General features: G+C 38.2%; 1 protein-coding gene across 1 annotated transcript; it reads left to right on the forward strand.

Annotated features, from left to right (window-relative positions):
• The first annotated feature begins 4,933 nt into the window (after window positions 1-4,933).
• Window positions 4,934-13,379, forward strand: LOC124281780 (Rieske domain-containing protein-like). Its single transcript, XM_046717755.1, has 3 exons — window positions 4,934-5,082; window positions 5,931-6,110; window positions 10,954-13,379. The coding sequence occupies exons 1-3, from the start codon at window positions 5,037-5,039 to the stop codon at window positions 11,181-11,183; spliced, it is 456 nt and encodes a 151-aa protein (XP_046573711.1). The 5' UTR covers window positions 4,934-5,036; the 3' UTR covers window positions 11,184-13,379.
• Window positions 13,380-17,027: the final 3,648 nt, after the last annotated feature.

Raw genomic sequence — 17,027 nt, forward strand, 5'->3', positions numbered from 1 at the left:
ATTTTAGGGGAATCCCAGATTATTGACCTATTTTTATCTGAACGCTGATTGGAAGATCACTATGTCGTCAATAATGACGACCCCTTTCGATTGCAACATAAGTAGACAAGTAACACGATACCGAAATTTCGAATATTTTTGCTAGACTTCCGTGACGCACGTACAGGCTCAGGGAACGTTAATATGTATGTGGGTACCATACGAAGATATAGTTCTCATTTATGATGGCACACATTTTGCCCACACTAACACAATTCATGTTTTCACCGTTAAAATTATTTGACGTAATTGAAGTTTTATTTCTGAACTAAAGACACCAGCATCTGTATCACTCCCTCTTCTAATTAAGTTAGCTAACACTCGATGTATTGTTTGGGGGATGTGAATGAAATCATATGGATTGTCCTGATTACTCCACATACCAAGGGGGTGGTGGCGTAGCCAAGTGGTTAAAGCGTTCGCTCGTCACGCCGAAGATCCGGGTTCGATTCCCCACATGGTTACTATATGTGTGAAGCCCATTTCTGGTGTCCCCCGTCGTGATATCGCTAATAGCGGCGTAAAATCTCACTCACTCACTCACTCACTGACTATACATTCTAACTCACTCACTCACTCACTCACTCTCACTCACCACCACTCACTCACTCACTCACTCACTCACTCACTCACTTCACCACTCACTCACCACTCACTCACTCACTCACCACTCACCACTCACTCTCACTCACCTCACTCACTCACTCACTCACCTCCACTCTCACTCTCACTCACCACCACTCACTCACTCACCACCTCACTCACCTCACTCACTCACCACTCACTCACCACTCACCTCACCTCACCACCTCACTCACTCACTCACTCACTTCCTCACCTCACTCACTCACTCACCACTCACTCACTCACCACTCACTCACTCACCACACTCACCCACCACTCACCACCTCACTATAAGATAGACGGACTACAAATTTGAATTGGTCCTCAGCATCCTATCTTGGTCGACCAATTTAAATTTGTAGTCCGTCTTAGGCGACGAAATGGATAGGGTGGTCAGGTTCTGTGACCTGGTTCAATACGTTATCGTCCCCCGAGATATTTACAGGTGTCATATATACTCATGCCAATAATGGTTGCCACCTTCTCCAATTAAAAAAATTGAAGGGGGTGACAACCATTATTGGCATGAGTATAGATCGACTACTGATATAGTTTAAAGTATTTTGAGTTATTATGATATTGTAGAGTTATTGTATTTCAGATTAGGCCCCCGTTATACCGCATATATACCTGTCGTATAAGACTACGATCGTGGGGACTGGGGTGTGGGTGTGTGGGGAGCCATGGGGAAGTGAGTCTGGCAAACTGACATGACAGTTGGAATATTTTTGACAGCAGTGAAAAGTGTTATAAATGCGTATCGAACACAAGAAACAATATGTGCATATATCATATATATTTTGAAATTGTATAATGCTTTTTCAAATTTACAACTACCCAAATGAGGTTAGACAATGACAAATGTTATTGTTACCCCGGTCTCTAGAACAGCGTGTACAGGTTTCCTTCTCAACTCCCTAGGGAGTACACAACCGGAGCAGCCAGTCAGTCGCTGGGGGTAAACTGTCCCTATATTATATAATCCAACCGGGTACCCATTTACACAAGCATGATCAGTATTGTGAACAGTTACTTGAGTAACTTGAGCAAAAGACACACCACGTGTCTCACATGTGTGGGGCAAGTCTCTAGCCCTGGTAGTCAAGCTGTCACCATCCACATGATCCAGCTTCTCCTCTCCGACTTCACTCAACTTTGTGGCATGTTCGCTGTGCGCTGGACTATATATAGACAAACGATGATTTCATTACAGTCTCTCTTGTGTACATACAGTTGACTAAAACATAGATAAAATATAACACAAAGAGGCAAAAAGTACACAACCAATCACTTAATGATTTACGAGAGATAAAAAACTAGTAAATACATAGATAAATAGAAATAGAAATATATATACATATACATGTATAAACGTATATAATGCTGTTAAAAGGCATAAAAGTGAAACAGTATAATTAGGAACATAAAACATGACGTCGTTTCGATAAGATAACATTGCAGGTTCTGGCAGTGCGTAAAACAATATTACAATCACTAAAAAGTACGTAAAACTTTATAGCATCAGTAAGGTTTGTAAAATCAGAATATATCTGACACTTCTCATAAAATATGCATCTCTCTCATCTTCATATAGTGTGTAAAATCCGTCCACAATTTCATTGCAATTGAAACATACATAGGTACTGCATGCGTTAATCCGGACATCCCCGTTTTGGTTCTTTAATGGTAATGATTATTATATAAATATATCGCAACTGATCCCACTTTCGCTGGTTACTTGTGCTGGTGTGTGGTTCTGTGCGTACAGCTCAGGTAACGAATGAGTTGAAGTTAAGCAACGTGACCGGGTGACCGTGTTTGGCAGCTTGACTCTTAGAGTTTCTGGGACTTCAGTCCTGCCCCACAACGAAGCATATGTGATACATGTGGTCTCACCTTAGGCAAGTGTGTTTGTTCAAAATTGCCTATGTTCACCCAGCACAAAATGGGTACCCGGTTGGATTATCCGGGGTAAAAATAATCAGATTCTGATTACAGCAGTGAGCAACTAGTCAGAAGGATACTAGGCGCTATATAAATGAATTATTATTATATTAGAAACAGTTATTCAAAGCAATTTTGTACCTAAAACAGATTGCATGGATTACTGTTACATGATTGGCTGTAACGGACGGTGCTACTGTTGATGTCGGTTTCATATCGTTGTTAAAAATCTAAAAAAAAGACAGTGTGACAGTATGCACCTTGATGTCAGGGTATTTCCCCGTATACCATGCTAACATGCGTACACATGTTTATCATGTGACTGATAGTGTTATCGAGTCAGTCACCATTCCTATAACCTTAGTCTATCACGGTCGCCTAAATATCAGTCTAAGTAAACCTAGACTCAGTATTATTCGTTACACTACTACACTGAGTCTAACAAAACATAGTAGAAGGTTGTACCCGTGAAGGTCCGGGCTAGAATATTGGCCTTCAGTAACACATGCTTGTCGTAAGAGGCGACTAACGGGATCGGGTGGTCAGGATCGCTAACTTGGTTGAAACATGTCATCGGTTCCCAATTGCGCAGATCGATGCTCATGCTGTTGATCACTGGATTGCCTGGTCCAGACTCGATTATTTACAGACTGAAAGCCATATACCTGGAATATTGCTGAGTGCGGCGTAAAACTCAACTCACTCACTCACTAGTGGAAGGTCGCGTCAGCTAACCTTTGAGCGACCTATGACCGTCCAATCAAATGCGAGACGGACGAACAGATTTCACAAATCAAACAACGGCTACTGTTTAGGATTCGGCGGGACTTACAAAATCCCCCGGTCACTGACACTGATCTCTCAACAAACGAAAATCGGCATAAAACACAGATATTTCACCTGCAGTATATACGCTTAGGCCTAGGGCTTTCTGATGACATGGTTACCATTAGCTAACATTTCCGCAAGCTGACATCCTTGAATATTGACAAAAACGCTGTTTACTTACTGTTGTGGCGTGCTATTTAGCAAACGCATCCTCCTCGACAATGGTCTAATCATGGAGCGAAACGTAGTCCATTAAAAACTTGTGGATCATAGATTGTGTCTACTTTATCTCTGTCACATTGGTTTTTATAATCACCTATTTAATCGACTCGGCTCATTTATTGTCTCGTCCCCCACCGTGATATTGCTGAAATATTGCTAAAAGCGGCGTAAAACTCAACTCACTCACTCATTCTTTTTCTATTTTGTATTTTTTCTTCTTTTTTTGCATTTTCTACACACTCTTCATGAGGAATCATTTATTTTCTCAGAGAAATAACCTACGGTGATACAAAAACTCTCTAAATCTTTAGCCGCAACTGCATTTAAAAATACAATGTATAAAAAATGTCATTTCTTATGTAGTAACTCTTATTAGGTTAATGATGCATCATGTGGGTAAATATATTCTCTTTTTATTCAATGCCATATTTTATATACACCTATTTTGATTTAGGCTTGATTTTAATGCTGTGTGTGTCTCATAGGCCATATAAGCCTGACATTGTAAAATGTGTGACACATTAGTAAAACACTTTTCTTCGTCTTCTACATGAGATTTATATGTACAAAAGGTCAGTGTTATATAAACATTGCGTGTTTTTGCCAGCTGATACCACTAACAGCAAACCGATACCGTCAATTTCAGTGTACACGCAATAACGAGCAATTGAATACTGATTGCTCTTTCTAGGCCTGTTAATCCCGAGCTGTTAATTGATATCTGCCAGCTTATGGTTAAAGGCGATTAGATACCCCTTACTTAATAAGTCGTAATTATAGTCTCGAAGGATTTAAATTAATTGCATATTATGATGTAAATATTGCGACTAAATACAAAGCTAATGATACAACTGTCGTCTTAAACATAAGTGATCAAAGAATTGATTATATTTATTTAACAGATTAAGTCTAACATATCATGGACTGGGGCGGATACAGCTTTTTTGAGAAATGGGGGGTGCACGCTATTGAGAAAAGGGAGGGTGCACATTTCATTTTCACCCGAGTTTCAATGGTCATTTAATCAACTTTGAGGACAAAAGGGGGGGTGCGCACCCCTGCAAACCAACCCCACCCCCACACCCCCCCGGGATCCGCCCAAGATGGATTAATCACGCGCAGTGGGCGATCAAAGGCTGTCAATGAGCGAGAGCCGACGCTCGGAAACACTCGGTTTTGTTACGACGTGCTCGCCCTTGTTGCCGAGATTTACGAGTTGCGACTGCTGTTGGAAGTGACCCCAAATTGTAAACAGTGTCAAGGTCGTATTTATGAACGCGCGTATTTTGACAGTCGTTGAGTCAGTTCGTAACAGCCATCACTATGAAGCCACTCATATAGATTAGACCACAGTGGACAACAAGACAGACCCAGATTCGATGGAGGACAAGATTTATATCCCAGTGAGCGGAGTACAAGTTTCTGGTGAGTGGTGGGTGACTCGCCATTTCTTCCCATAAGCGGAGACTATCGTATCTTTGAGCCTTCACCCGAGACAGTTTCACTGCCAGTGATTGTGACAACATACACCAATATCACCTGTTAGACAGAAAGTACATGAACTGTTCATGACAATTTAATGACACCAAAGTGATACCGTCGAATCGTAAAAACATAAATTCCTTATTATTGTTCCTGCTGTGTACAGACTGTACATGATGATGATGATGAACACACTGACCGTCAATGGCGTCATCGTAATGTACAGTATGTCAATCTCGCGGTGGTCACCAAGTGAGGAGTGACCCCACCAATTTGTGTCCGTATTCGTTAATACATGTAGAGTTTCATCTCGATCGAGATCAATTCTTTTTCTAAACATCAGCTGTTTGTGTATATACGACACTTATGTAGACAGCACAGAGCTCGTTTCTTTCTTGTTTAAATATATATAGTTTTTATCTCACTGAGAGTATATAACAAAGTTGATATTTTCATGAGTGATGCACAAGACATTTGACACGAAAAGACAAACAATTCTATTTCTTATAGTTTTAATTACTGATCTTCACCATAACAAACTGTTGTTGTTTTTTGTTACAGCCATTTGCAGCATATTTTGTCATTTAAATGTCGAAATGTCTATAATGAACTATGGTTATGATAAACTAAAATCAGTAAAATTGTTTTAACTGTAGCTTAGTGTAATTACACTTTGTGACCAAGAAGAATAACAAAGTTTAATCATTTCAAGTATGACAATGACATTGTTTCATTTTTCTATCCAAAGGCATTGCATATACTAGTATTGTAATTCCCGTTCACATTTTCAGATTTGTTTGATTGGTCGGATCCGGTACAGAAGTGTAGACAGAAGACAGTTGTTATGCAGCGAGGTCTTGCCAGGCAGACCAGTCAGACAGGGTCTGTTGTTGAGTGTAATGAAGAAAAGATTGCCCTGTTCAGATATCACCGGCAGGTGTATGCTATCAGGGAACGGTGCCCACATGCAGGTAACTGGTTGACAGTGTGGATAATGCCTGGAAAACCATCATCAATACTTTTGTTTGTTTGTTGTTTAATGCTGCACACAGCAATATTCCAGCTATAATATATGGCAGCAGTAAATAATTGAGTCTGCACCAGACAATCAACATCATGAGCATCGATCTATATGGTTTAAACATATTTATTTCCAAAAGAGGAACCGGATTGGTAAACAAGCAGTATGGTGCTTATCTGAATACCACTCCGGAATACAGATATATTATAGATATAATAATCGTACGGAGAAAAACATGATATTAACAAATGATAAACAATAGCCTTCTGGAAATGTAACAATCATAAACTGTAACATAGCCGCTTTTAACGTTAGAACCATTAGTGTCGGAAAATACTTAATAGTAAGTGCAATTTCGTTTTTATATTACAACACAAATCTGCCTGACAGTACAATGAAAGAATGGAAAGAGTCTAATAATTCAAGATTACCTTTAGTAGATCCATGAGAGTGGCCGTATAGTATTGATTTGATGTCATATCCTTTAGTATAGAAGTGCATTTTATGTCTTATGTCAGTGTAATTAACGCATCTAAAAGAAATAGTGAATTGGATCTTCGTAACAGTAGCCACAAGAACAAGAGGGGATTTGAAGATATAAATCGTTGATATTTATGTAATGCGTTTAATCGCTGCAACCGAGCCTGAGGCGTGAATGGATAATCTGACAGAATCTTGTTCCAAAGCTTAAATTAAAGTAATTTTGACTATTATTATTATTTGACCCATTAATCTGTTTCTTAAAACTACCCAAAGTAGCCTTTTCTCTATAATCGGTAGCCAAACAATTCCACAATCTTACTGTATCTGGGAGAAATGACTTAGCATAACTTGCACTTTTACTGTCGATAGTTTGGAGCTTCAAACGGTCTCGGAAAATGTAGCTTGTTGTGTCAGATACCTTAGGAGGGACGAGATCGCTCAGATATTTTGGAGTTAAATTATTAACCATCTTATAGAAAATGTTAGTTTTGGATGTATCTTCGAGTACATAGTGGTTGGAAATTTGTCTCATCATAAATTTTGTTGTGACTCGTACGTGAACAGCACCGAAATAGTTCTAAGTGCATCAAGATTAAGTTTTTCCAGTGTTAGTACTTGCTGTTTGGTACAATTGTCCCAGATGTGACAACAATAGTCGAAAATAGGTAAGATATATTGTTTGTACATTGTTTGTAAAGTTCTACGTGAGAGACGATATTTAAAACCTCTAAGACAGTTTACCATGGGTGCAACCTTTTTAGCGATACAGTTAACATGGTCAGTCCAGGAACAATTGTGCTGTAAAGTTAGTCCCAAATGTTTATGGCTATTAACGTCATTAATATTACTATCCTTCATTGTTAAGTTTCGTTTTGGGCTGGGCAGAACTTTACGACAGAGAATTGTATAGAATCTGTTTTATTAGGATTAAATGTAACTTGCCATTTGTCAGCCCAATCAGAAATTTTACGTAGATCATTATTAAGAGACAGAGCAGTTTCATCAGGATCATTTATTATCGATCTATTTATTTATCGATCTATATAATTGTGATATGATGACATGTGTCATCAATATTTCACTTGTACAAACTATCTTAGAGAAAAGTAGTGTATACAGTCCTGAAGTATTCAGGTGTTGGAAAATACATATCGTTTAATATTGAAATGTTTCTTATTTAATTTAATTAAACGCCCAGTGATATTACTATCCCTTTTACATACAGTAAACTCCCTGGATCTCGAACTCCTGAATCTCAAATCTTCTACATATCTCGAACCTAATCTCCGGTCCCAACCTCTTCTTATATATTTATCATTATTTTTGTATTCATATCTTGAAGTTCGAGATTGACATACACACAATATCTCGAACCTGAAAATTAGTCCCAAGATCACCAAATCATATAAATTTTGTATCTCAATCTCAAACTGTACTCACCATAACAAACATTTTGCAGACATGTTCAATGCGTTGTCAACAAACAATCAGTTGTATAAACAATTGCACTTACATGGTTAAATAACGTGAGGATTAGTTAAATTGAGTTCACTGTGTCACTGCCACTTTGTTTTGACAGATTTTTTGTTTTAGAGATTTTTTGTTTTCTACGTATACAAGTTCAATGTATGTAGTACTATGTACACAATGTGCATATATACAATGTATTTCAATCTCGAATCACACGATACCTCGAACCTGTCTTGATGGTCCCTTGGGGTTCAAGATCCAGGAAGTTTACTGTATGTTGTTCGGGCTAGTACAACGGATGGTATCCAAGCAGGCTGATAGTATTTTCATATAATATTCCATATGAAGAAATTAACTTTTTCTTGAGAGACAGTTTTGTGTACTGCTATTCTCTCTTGAGAGACTGTTTTGTGTACTGCTATTCTCTCTTGAGAGACTGTTTTGTGTACTGCTATTCTCTCTTGAGAGACAGTTTTGTGTACTGCTATTCTCTCTTGAGAGACAGTTTTGTGTACTGCTATTCTCTCTCTGAGACTGTTTTGTGTACTGCTATTCTCTCTTGAGAGACTGTTTTGTGTACTGCTATTCTCTCTTGAGAGACTGTTTTGTGTACTGCTATTCTCTCTTGAGAGACTGTTTTGTGTACTGCTATTCTCTCTTGAGAGACTGTTTTGTGTACTGCTATTCTCTCTTGAGAGACTGTTTTGTGTACTGCTATTCTCTCTTGAGACTGTTTTGTGTACTGCTATTCTCTCTTGAGAGACTGTTTTGTGTACTGCTATTTTCTCTTGAGACTGTTTTGTGTACTGCTATTCTCTCTTGAGACTGTTTTGTGTACTGCTATTCTCTCTTGAGAGACTGTTTTGTGTACTGCTATCCTCTCTTGAGAGACTGTTTTGTGTACTGCTATTCTCTCTTGAGACTGTTTTGTGTACTGCTATTCTCTCTCTGAGAGACAGTTTTGTGTACTGCTATTCTCTCTTGAGAGACTGTTTTGTGTTTTGTGTACTGCTATTCTCTCTTGAGAGACTGTTTTGTGTACTGCTATTCTCTCTTGAGAGACTGTTTTGTGTACTGCTATTCTCTCTTGAGAGACTGTTTTGTGTACTGCTATTCTCTCTTGAGAGACTGTTTTGTGTACTGCTATTCTCTCTTGAGAGACTGTTTTGTGTACTGCTATTCTCTCTTGAGAGACTGTTTTGTGTACTGCTATTCTCTTGAGAGACAGTTTTGTGTACTGCTATTCTCTCTTGAGACTGTTTTGTGTACTGCTATTCTCTCTTGAGAGACAGTTTTGTGTACTGCTATTCTCTCTTGAGAGAGATTCTCTCTTGAGACTGTTTTGTGTACTGCTATTCTCTCTTGAGAGACAGTTTTGTGTACTGCTATTCTCTCTTGAGAGACAGTTTTGTGTACTGCTATTCTCTTGAGAGACTGTTTTGTGTACTGCTATTCTCTCTTGAGACTGTTTTGTGTACTGCTATCTCTCTCTGAGAGACAGTTTTTGTGTGTACTGCTATTCTCTCTTGAGAGACTGTTTTGTGTACTGCTATCCTCTCTTGAGAGACAGTTTTGTGTACTGCTATTCTCTCTTGAGAGACTGTTTTGTGTACTGCTATTCTCTCTTGAGAGACTGTTTTGTGTACTGCTATTCTCTCTTGAGAGACTGTTTTGTGTACTGCTATTCTCTCTTGAGAGACAGTTTTGTGTACTGCTATTCTCTCTTGAGAGACAGTTTTGTGTACTGCTATTCTCTCTTGAGAGACTGTTTTGTGTACTGCTATCCTCTCTCTGAGAGACAGTTTTGTGTACTGCTATTCTCTCTTGAGAGACTGTTTTGTGTACTGCTATCCTCTCTTGAGAGACAGTTTTGTGTACTGCTATTCTCTCTTGAGAGACTGTTTTGTGTACTGCTATTCTCTCTTGAGAGACTGTTTTGTGTACTGCTATCCTCTCTTGAGACTGTTTTGTGTACTGCTATCCTCTCTTGAGAGACAGTTTTGTGTACTGCTATTCTCTCTTGAGAGACTGTTTTGTGTACTGCTATTCTCTCTTGAGAGACTGTTTTGTGTACTGCTATTCTCTCTTGAGAGACTGTTTTGTGTACTGCTATTCTCTCATTGCCATGCCATATGACTGACACATAACACACACGCATGTTAAATTAAAAATCAAATAGTGGAAATGGAAATATGGAAATAGTCAGAAAATACTTTTAGCTTTCTTGGATAGTTGTCTCACTCATGTTTGCTGATAGAGTGAATGTCAAACCCTGTCATTTTGGTCAATGACGGACTTAAGAATAAATGAGTTACAGAATCAAGACTGAATCATGGAAAAGTTATCATTGAGTCCTGATTTAACTCATAACAAATCAATTATTTGTTTGTTTGATCTTTTATTCATGAGGAGTAAAGGTCCAAGTGAAAAAATGACAGCATGTTGTCTGTTGTTTGTGAAAGTCTGTCAATATTATGTCCATCAGTTAATTTCCATCATCCAATTTGAACAAGCTGAAGTGGTCAGCCTGAAACATTTGGACGATGTCTACAATCATAATAGTGTAATCAGAATTATAATCATAATAGGTCTCAGATGTATTCTAGTTGTTCCAGTGTGATCAAATTTAAATCAAATTGAGAAAAAGTATTTTGAATCGAAAAAGTATTTTCATCCACAAGGTTCAGAATCAGAAACATTTACATAACAATATGGTAACACAATCAAATTCAGCTTTGTCAATGACTCATACTGCTAGTAAAATGACAAAATTACATTTGAAATAAAAGAAAGAAAATCTGCAAAAACTTTTAGCCATTGATTTGTACCCTTGTTTACAGGTGGGCCCCTTCACTTAGGAGACATTGAAGATCTCCCAGGAGGAGGCTTGTGTGTTCGATGTCCTTGGCATAGCTGGAGGTTTGACCTTGATACTGGACAAGTCAAGATGCCTAAAGGAAGAAAAGTGACTGCACAAGTGTTCCCAGTGAAAGTAAAGCCAGATGGCAGTTTGTTGATTGGTTTTGATAAATTTGCAGATGTTTATTTCAGTATTGAAACAGAGTTTTAATGCTGCAGGTTGTTGGTGCTGTATGTGATTGATCATCATTCATTTGTTGTATTCATTGGAGGCATTTACCTTATCATATTTTACTCCCTTCTATGTTTTTTACCAGTTTTCTGGATAAGTAAGGTGTGATAATATTTCAAGGTGTGTTAACCTTTAGCCTGCTGAATTAATTTCAGCATAAGGCGTTGTAAAAAAGGTGGGTGAATTCAAACAGTCGGTGATGTAACATTTAGATTGTTTTTGTTTTTGAATAATTAAACCGAAAGTTACTAATTTTTAGAAAATGGGAAACTTCTGTGTTTTCTCTTCACCAAAGAACATAAATATTGATCATATTATAAAAAATATTTCATTGTGAAGAAAATAATAGACTGGGTACCACTCGACGTGATGTGCCTGAAGTCAACAAAGGCCGTTATTTGTGGCTGTGTGCCAAGAATTTTGGTGAACACAGGTTTAATTTGCGGGCGTTTCGTTTTAAGATACATAAACTAATTGAAGATTATATATTTAGAAAGCTGAGAATTAATTCAAGTGACATGTAAATCCGACTTGTTGAATAATTATTGCAAGTTTTATTTGGGGATGTCAGTATGCTGCTCTCCTGTAGAATGGGTTTGACAGTAGCATTGAGAGGATTAATGGTCTGCTGTATTTAAGGATACCCTTTGACTGTTATGAACGAAGTTTGAATATTTATTTCTTAAACACGGTTTACCTTTGTTGCTTGCCATCCTCAGCAATATTCCAGGTATATAGCAGTGACCTCTAAATATTCTGAACTATCTAGTGATTCATATTATGAGGAACGACCCAATCCAGTGGGATGGAAGTACATACAATTGATGAAATAATTGAACCTGACCACCTCATCCACTTATAGGTTTTTGAGGATGTATTGGAACACTGAATCCCATCAGTGGCCCATTTGGCATTTATATAGCAATAATGGGTGTTTAGAATTAAATTTGTGTTTGATAGCGCTTCAAAATATCTTTATGTGTTACAATGTTCAAAAATGTATTCTTATAATGACATTATTACCAGCAGTGCTGGATCCAATTTGTTTCAAATTTTGCAAATAACATACATGTTCAACTGAAGACTCTACTAGTGAGTTGCCTCAGCTTTGTGTTCCTTGAGTTGTGTCTGTAACAACTTACAGAGTTGTGTCCCTTTTCAGAAAAGATTTTTTTGCCAGTCATAGGTTCTGATCTTGTATTGTCCTTACTATGAACCTCAGTCATTCAGCACTATTCCTGAATTTGTTGGTAACGGTCTAAAAATTATATCCTGAGATCAATTTTGGTATTTTCTTCCTATTTCCTTTTATTAAAATACAGGATGAAGGTAGGTAAGTCATCTAAGATTCTGTAATTTGCTATGCAGAGTTGCGTCCCTTGGGCATGTAGAACTTCATTCTCTTCCCACACAGGTTACTTGTCATATCGTCCTACATACCTCTGTTCTAATGCGGTCATATTTCCCGGTTCTCTAAAAAATCCCCAAGCAGCAAAAACTCGCAACACGAATTATCTCCCTTCTTTCTATCCATTCAGAACACGTGTTACATCGACTTAGATCCAGCTTGACTAATACAAGCAAATGTGTGGCCACAAATATCCCTCCTCTGCCGGGGACTTGTGTTGATGTGACACACAAGGCATTTAATGGCTAGCTTGTCCGTTGTCAACGAGGGCAATGGAGTCACCATTAATCCGCTATTACATGACTGTGTTCTGTCTAGAAGAAACGTTGTGCATCGCCCAGGGGAAGAGGTTCTAGTTTTCCCGAAGCGGGAATACGAATACGGAAATTACCGAGACCTTGCGAATGATCACTTTAAAACTACTTCGCTGATTGCACAACTAAATCGGATTGCAACCAATCACGAATCCCGAACACTGGCACCATGAAAAGGCTGTATTAGAACAGAGGGTCGTAGGAAGATATGACAAGTAACCTCTGTGGGAAGGGAGTGGTAGAACCTATGAAACACAGTTTGCCCATATTATGTTTCTAGGTTTGTCCCCACCATACCATTGCTCCTGGATAAAACTGTTAAAAGTGATATTAAACCCAAATCACTCATTACTGAAATACGGGCGATGGGGTAGCCCAGTGGTTAAAGCGTTTGCTCATCACACCGAAGTGTTATTGCTGGAATATTGCTAAAAGCAGCCTAAAACTATACTCACTCACTCTTTACTGAAATACAGTTCAAATGAATTTCACTTTAATGCATTACTCATTTTGAAAAAATATTGTTACATTTGTTTGGCAATCATCCCTAACTAAGAATAAAATAGTTTTCTCAGGGAATGCAAAGTTTTTCTGGAAGTGACCCTGATCCCTAGTCTTTGAATATACCTCATGCTGGCATTGTGATGTCCTTATTTTACGTTTTTACTGTTAATTCTATGTCGCTCACACCTAAACGTTTTGTTTAACACATGGCTGTGTTTAGATGGCATTTTGGTCAGGACACATATATTATTTATAAACACTGATAGTTACGGGTACTAACCTTGATTGCATTCATTTTACTTTATCGCTAGGTTGTATATGTACCATACTGCTAATTTATTATGAAAAGACACTTAAATTATACATTGAAATATGTAATATATCAATGAGAAATATTACAAATATTCGTTTGTATACTGTGTCTCGTTACTTAAACATTGTTATCTCTGTCACAGAAGAAGCTGCTTGTCTCAGAAATTAGTACATTGATAGATTTTATGAAATACTGGTATTTTCCAGTGAGCAACAAAACCTGATAACCTCAGAACTATTCTGTTTCCTTTAACATGTTACTGTTTCAGTTATTTACAAAAATATGATTTTATTATTACTCTCCTTCATTTTGAGAAACATTTATGAAAATGTCATGACAATTTTACTTGTCAATGTTAGTGAAATTAAATGTTTTTTTAATGTTTTATTGTTATTACATATCTGGAATATATACATATTAATGTAAGATATGCTCTTTTACTATAAAGGGGCTGTGCCAATCAATTTTAGTTAACATGCATTTAGAACTTCAATATCCAGCTAGCTTAATTCAGAGAGTTGTGTTGAGCGTTTAGTTGTTAATGTACACAGTGTGCCAAATAGTTTCCAAATTTTGCTAGCCAGTCCGGCTAGCTATGTCTGAAAGTTACTAGCCCACAAAATGTTTCACTAACCTGAAATATGAATGTAGAAACTAAGCAAGAGATAGCAAAAATAGATGAGAATAAGATTTTGTCGGTATGACACGGGTTTCATCATTAAGCTGCTCATATGATGAACATTTTTATCAGGCCATTATCTTGCATGCTTTAAAAGTGTATTACATGTGTATAACGTAACAAGTCAGAAAGAGTGATATATTTACAAAATGACCATATGAAAATTAACTAGCCAGTCGAGCCAGTGACTGTGGAGATTTACTGGCGTGGATTTTCACTAGCCACGGGCAAGTGGGCCAGTGGCTATTTCGCACACTGGATATACGTATGTATATACATATTTGTGTGGTGTTGTCACGTCTTGGGCCTGTCCCTTACACCTGTATCCAGGTGACATGTTTATGAAAATGAATTAAACTTGTCTCAAACAGATTTTGTCTCTGGTTGTTTTATTGGAATTTTAAAAAAAAGAAAAAGAATTTCATAGTGGAAAGATGTTATTTTCTGTCTCAGTTGTCTCCCTTGGAATATACTTCGTTTCCCATAGATGTACAAAGGTCTGATCACAGGTTAGTTTGTTGATTAAGGCTTCACTGGAAGATTTGATTTTGGTTTTGTTTATTTGTTTAACACCCACTCAGCAATATTTCAGCTATATGGTGCCAGTCTGTAAATAATCGAGTATCGACCAGAAATTCCAGTGATCAACAGCATGAGATGTTCATCTGTAGACACAATTGGGATACGATGGAATGTATCAAAAGTCAGCAAGGCTGACCTGCCTATGATCCTTTTCAGTAAAATATGTTCATTTCAGTCAGTCTCCTCTTACAACAAACATGGGTTGCTGAAGACCAATTCTAGCCAGGATCTTCACGGTAGCGGCAGGTTTGAATCCATACTGGATAAGATCATTGGTTTGTCAGCTCCATGTGCATACTGGGGATCCGTGAAGATCCGGGTTAGAATGAATCTTCAGTAACCCATGCTTGTCGTAAGATGCGACTAACGGCATCGGGTGGTCAGGCTCGCTGACTTGGTTGACACATGTCATCGGGTTCCCAATTGCGCAGATCGATGCTCATGTTGTTGATCACTGGATTGTTTGGTCCTGACTCAATTATTTACAGACTGCCGCCATATAGCTGGAATATTGCTGAGTGCAGCGTAAAACTAACCTCACTCACTCACATACTGGGCTTTGCTGACAATGGCCGTTGTGCATTAAGTCATGTGGTATTTTCCTCCCAAAATTAAGCAGACACATCGTGACTGAATTCCTGTTGAAAACACGTAAACTATAAATCTCAATCGATCGTATTGAAATTCAAGTTCACCTTACTTGTCAACATTATCTGAAGCGCTCCTATAATCCCACGAAAGTATCCAGCTTCAAACTACCGGTACACTCTGTTAGGTGAGGTGAGGTGAAATTGGGTTTAACGTCGTACTTGAGAATATTTCGCACATATGACGACGTGCATGCGTGTGTATGTGTATGTGCGGCTGCTTGTACTAGCCCAGACTTAAGCTGGTTTATAGTGCTAGCCCACTGGATCCCACGCCGCAGCGAAGCATGAATACCCCACTCAGACACATTATCCTGACTCCGAGCCGACCAGTCCTTGTTGTATTAATGCCGAGCGCAAACAAGTACCATATTTTAATGTCTTTTGGTATGACACGGTCGAGGATCACTTCCGCTCTCCGGGCGGACGCTTAACCACTAACTGTGTTAGGATTCATCCAGAATAACCAACAGCATTACTGGTTACAACTAGGTAGAATTCTCAGGATCTGATGTTACATGCATGACTATATTCGACACTAGACGAGGGGAGTCCATGTTTCCAAAGTTGATTAAAAAAATGTCAATATTTTATTTGTTTTTATTTTAATTGTTTACTTTCTTGAAGTAATTGGAGACATTTATATACTTTGTATTTTCTAATAAAATGGCGACTTCTGATGTGTAATTCGATATATGAGGATGACGCAGCACCTACCTGAAACTGTTAATTGTACATGTTTATCGTGCTGTCCTTACAATTTGGTTTGAATATTGACCTTGGAATCGTCTGACAAAGACCATATTGAAATCGTGGTGGTTCCGAACAATCCTTCATTATGTCAACTGCTGAATATTAATTATATAAATATTATTTATCCCAAAACACGCCTCACATAAGCTAAAAGAGACGGTACATACCAACGGCCATTACAACTGCTTTATACACATATCTATACCTCGTTACTCCCCATTCATAATCTGCATCAGACAATCCTGTGATTGGTTTAACGAGCGACGACCCACGTCGTTGGGTATACAAGGCCACTACGGACAAAGACACCTAATTTGACCATCTGGTTGTTAGTTGTCTAATACCACCGGTATGTGTTTCTGGAGGCCAGGTCTTACCGTTAAGACACGTGAAAGTTTGGAATTGGTCTTCAGTCATTCCTGCTAGTCGTAAGAGTCGAATAACGGGAACAGGTGGTCAGAATCGCTATTGTGGTTGATAAATGCGGTAGATCGATGCATGCTCATCACTGGACTAACTAGTCCAGACGCGATTGTTTACAGACACCGTCGTATAACATATAAACACACACACACACACACACACACATACACACACACACACACACACACAATGGAGTCAAC

This window comes from Haliotis rubra, unplaced genomic scaffold (genome assembly GCF_003918875.1).
Source record: "Haliotis rubra isolate DU_JTF1 unplaced genomic scaffold, ASM391887v1 Scf29, whole genome shotgun sequence".
In the NCBI taxonomy this organism is placed as follows: Eukaryota; Metazoa; Mollusca; class Gastropoda; order Lepetellida; family Haliotidae; genus Haliotis; species Haliotis rubra.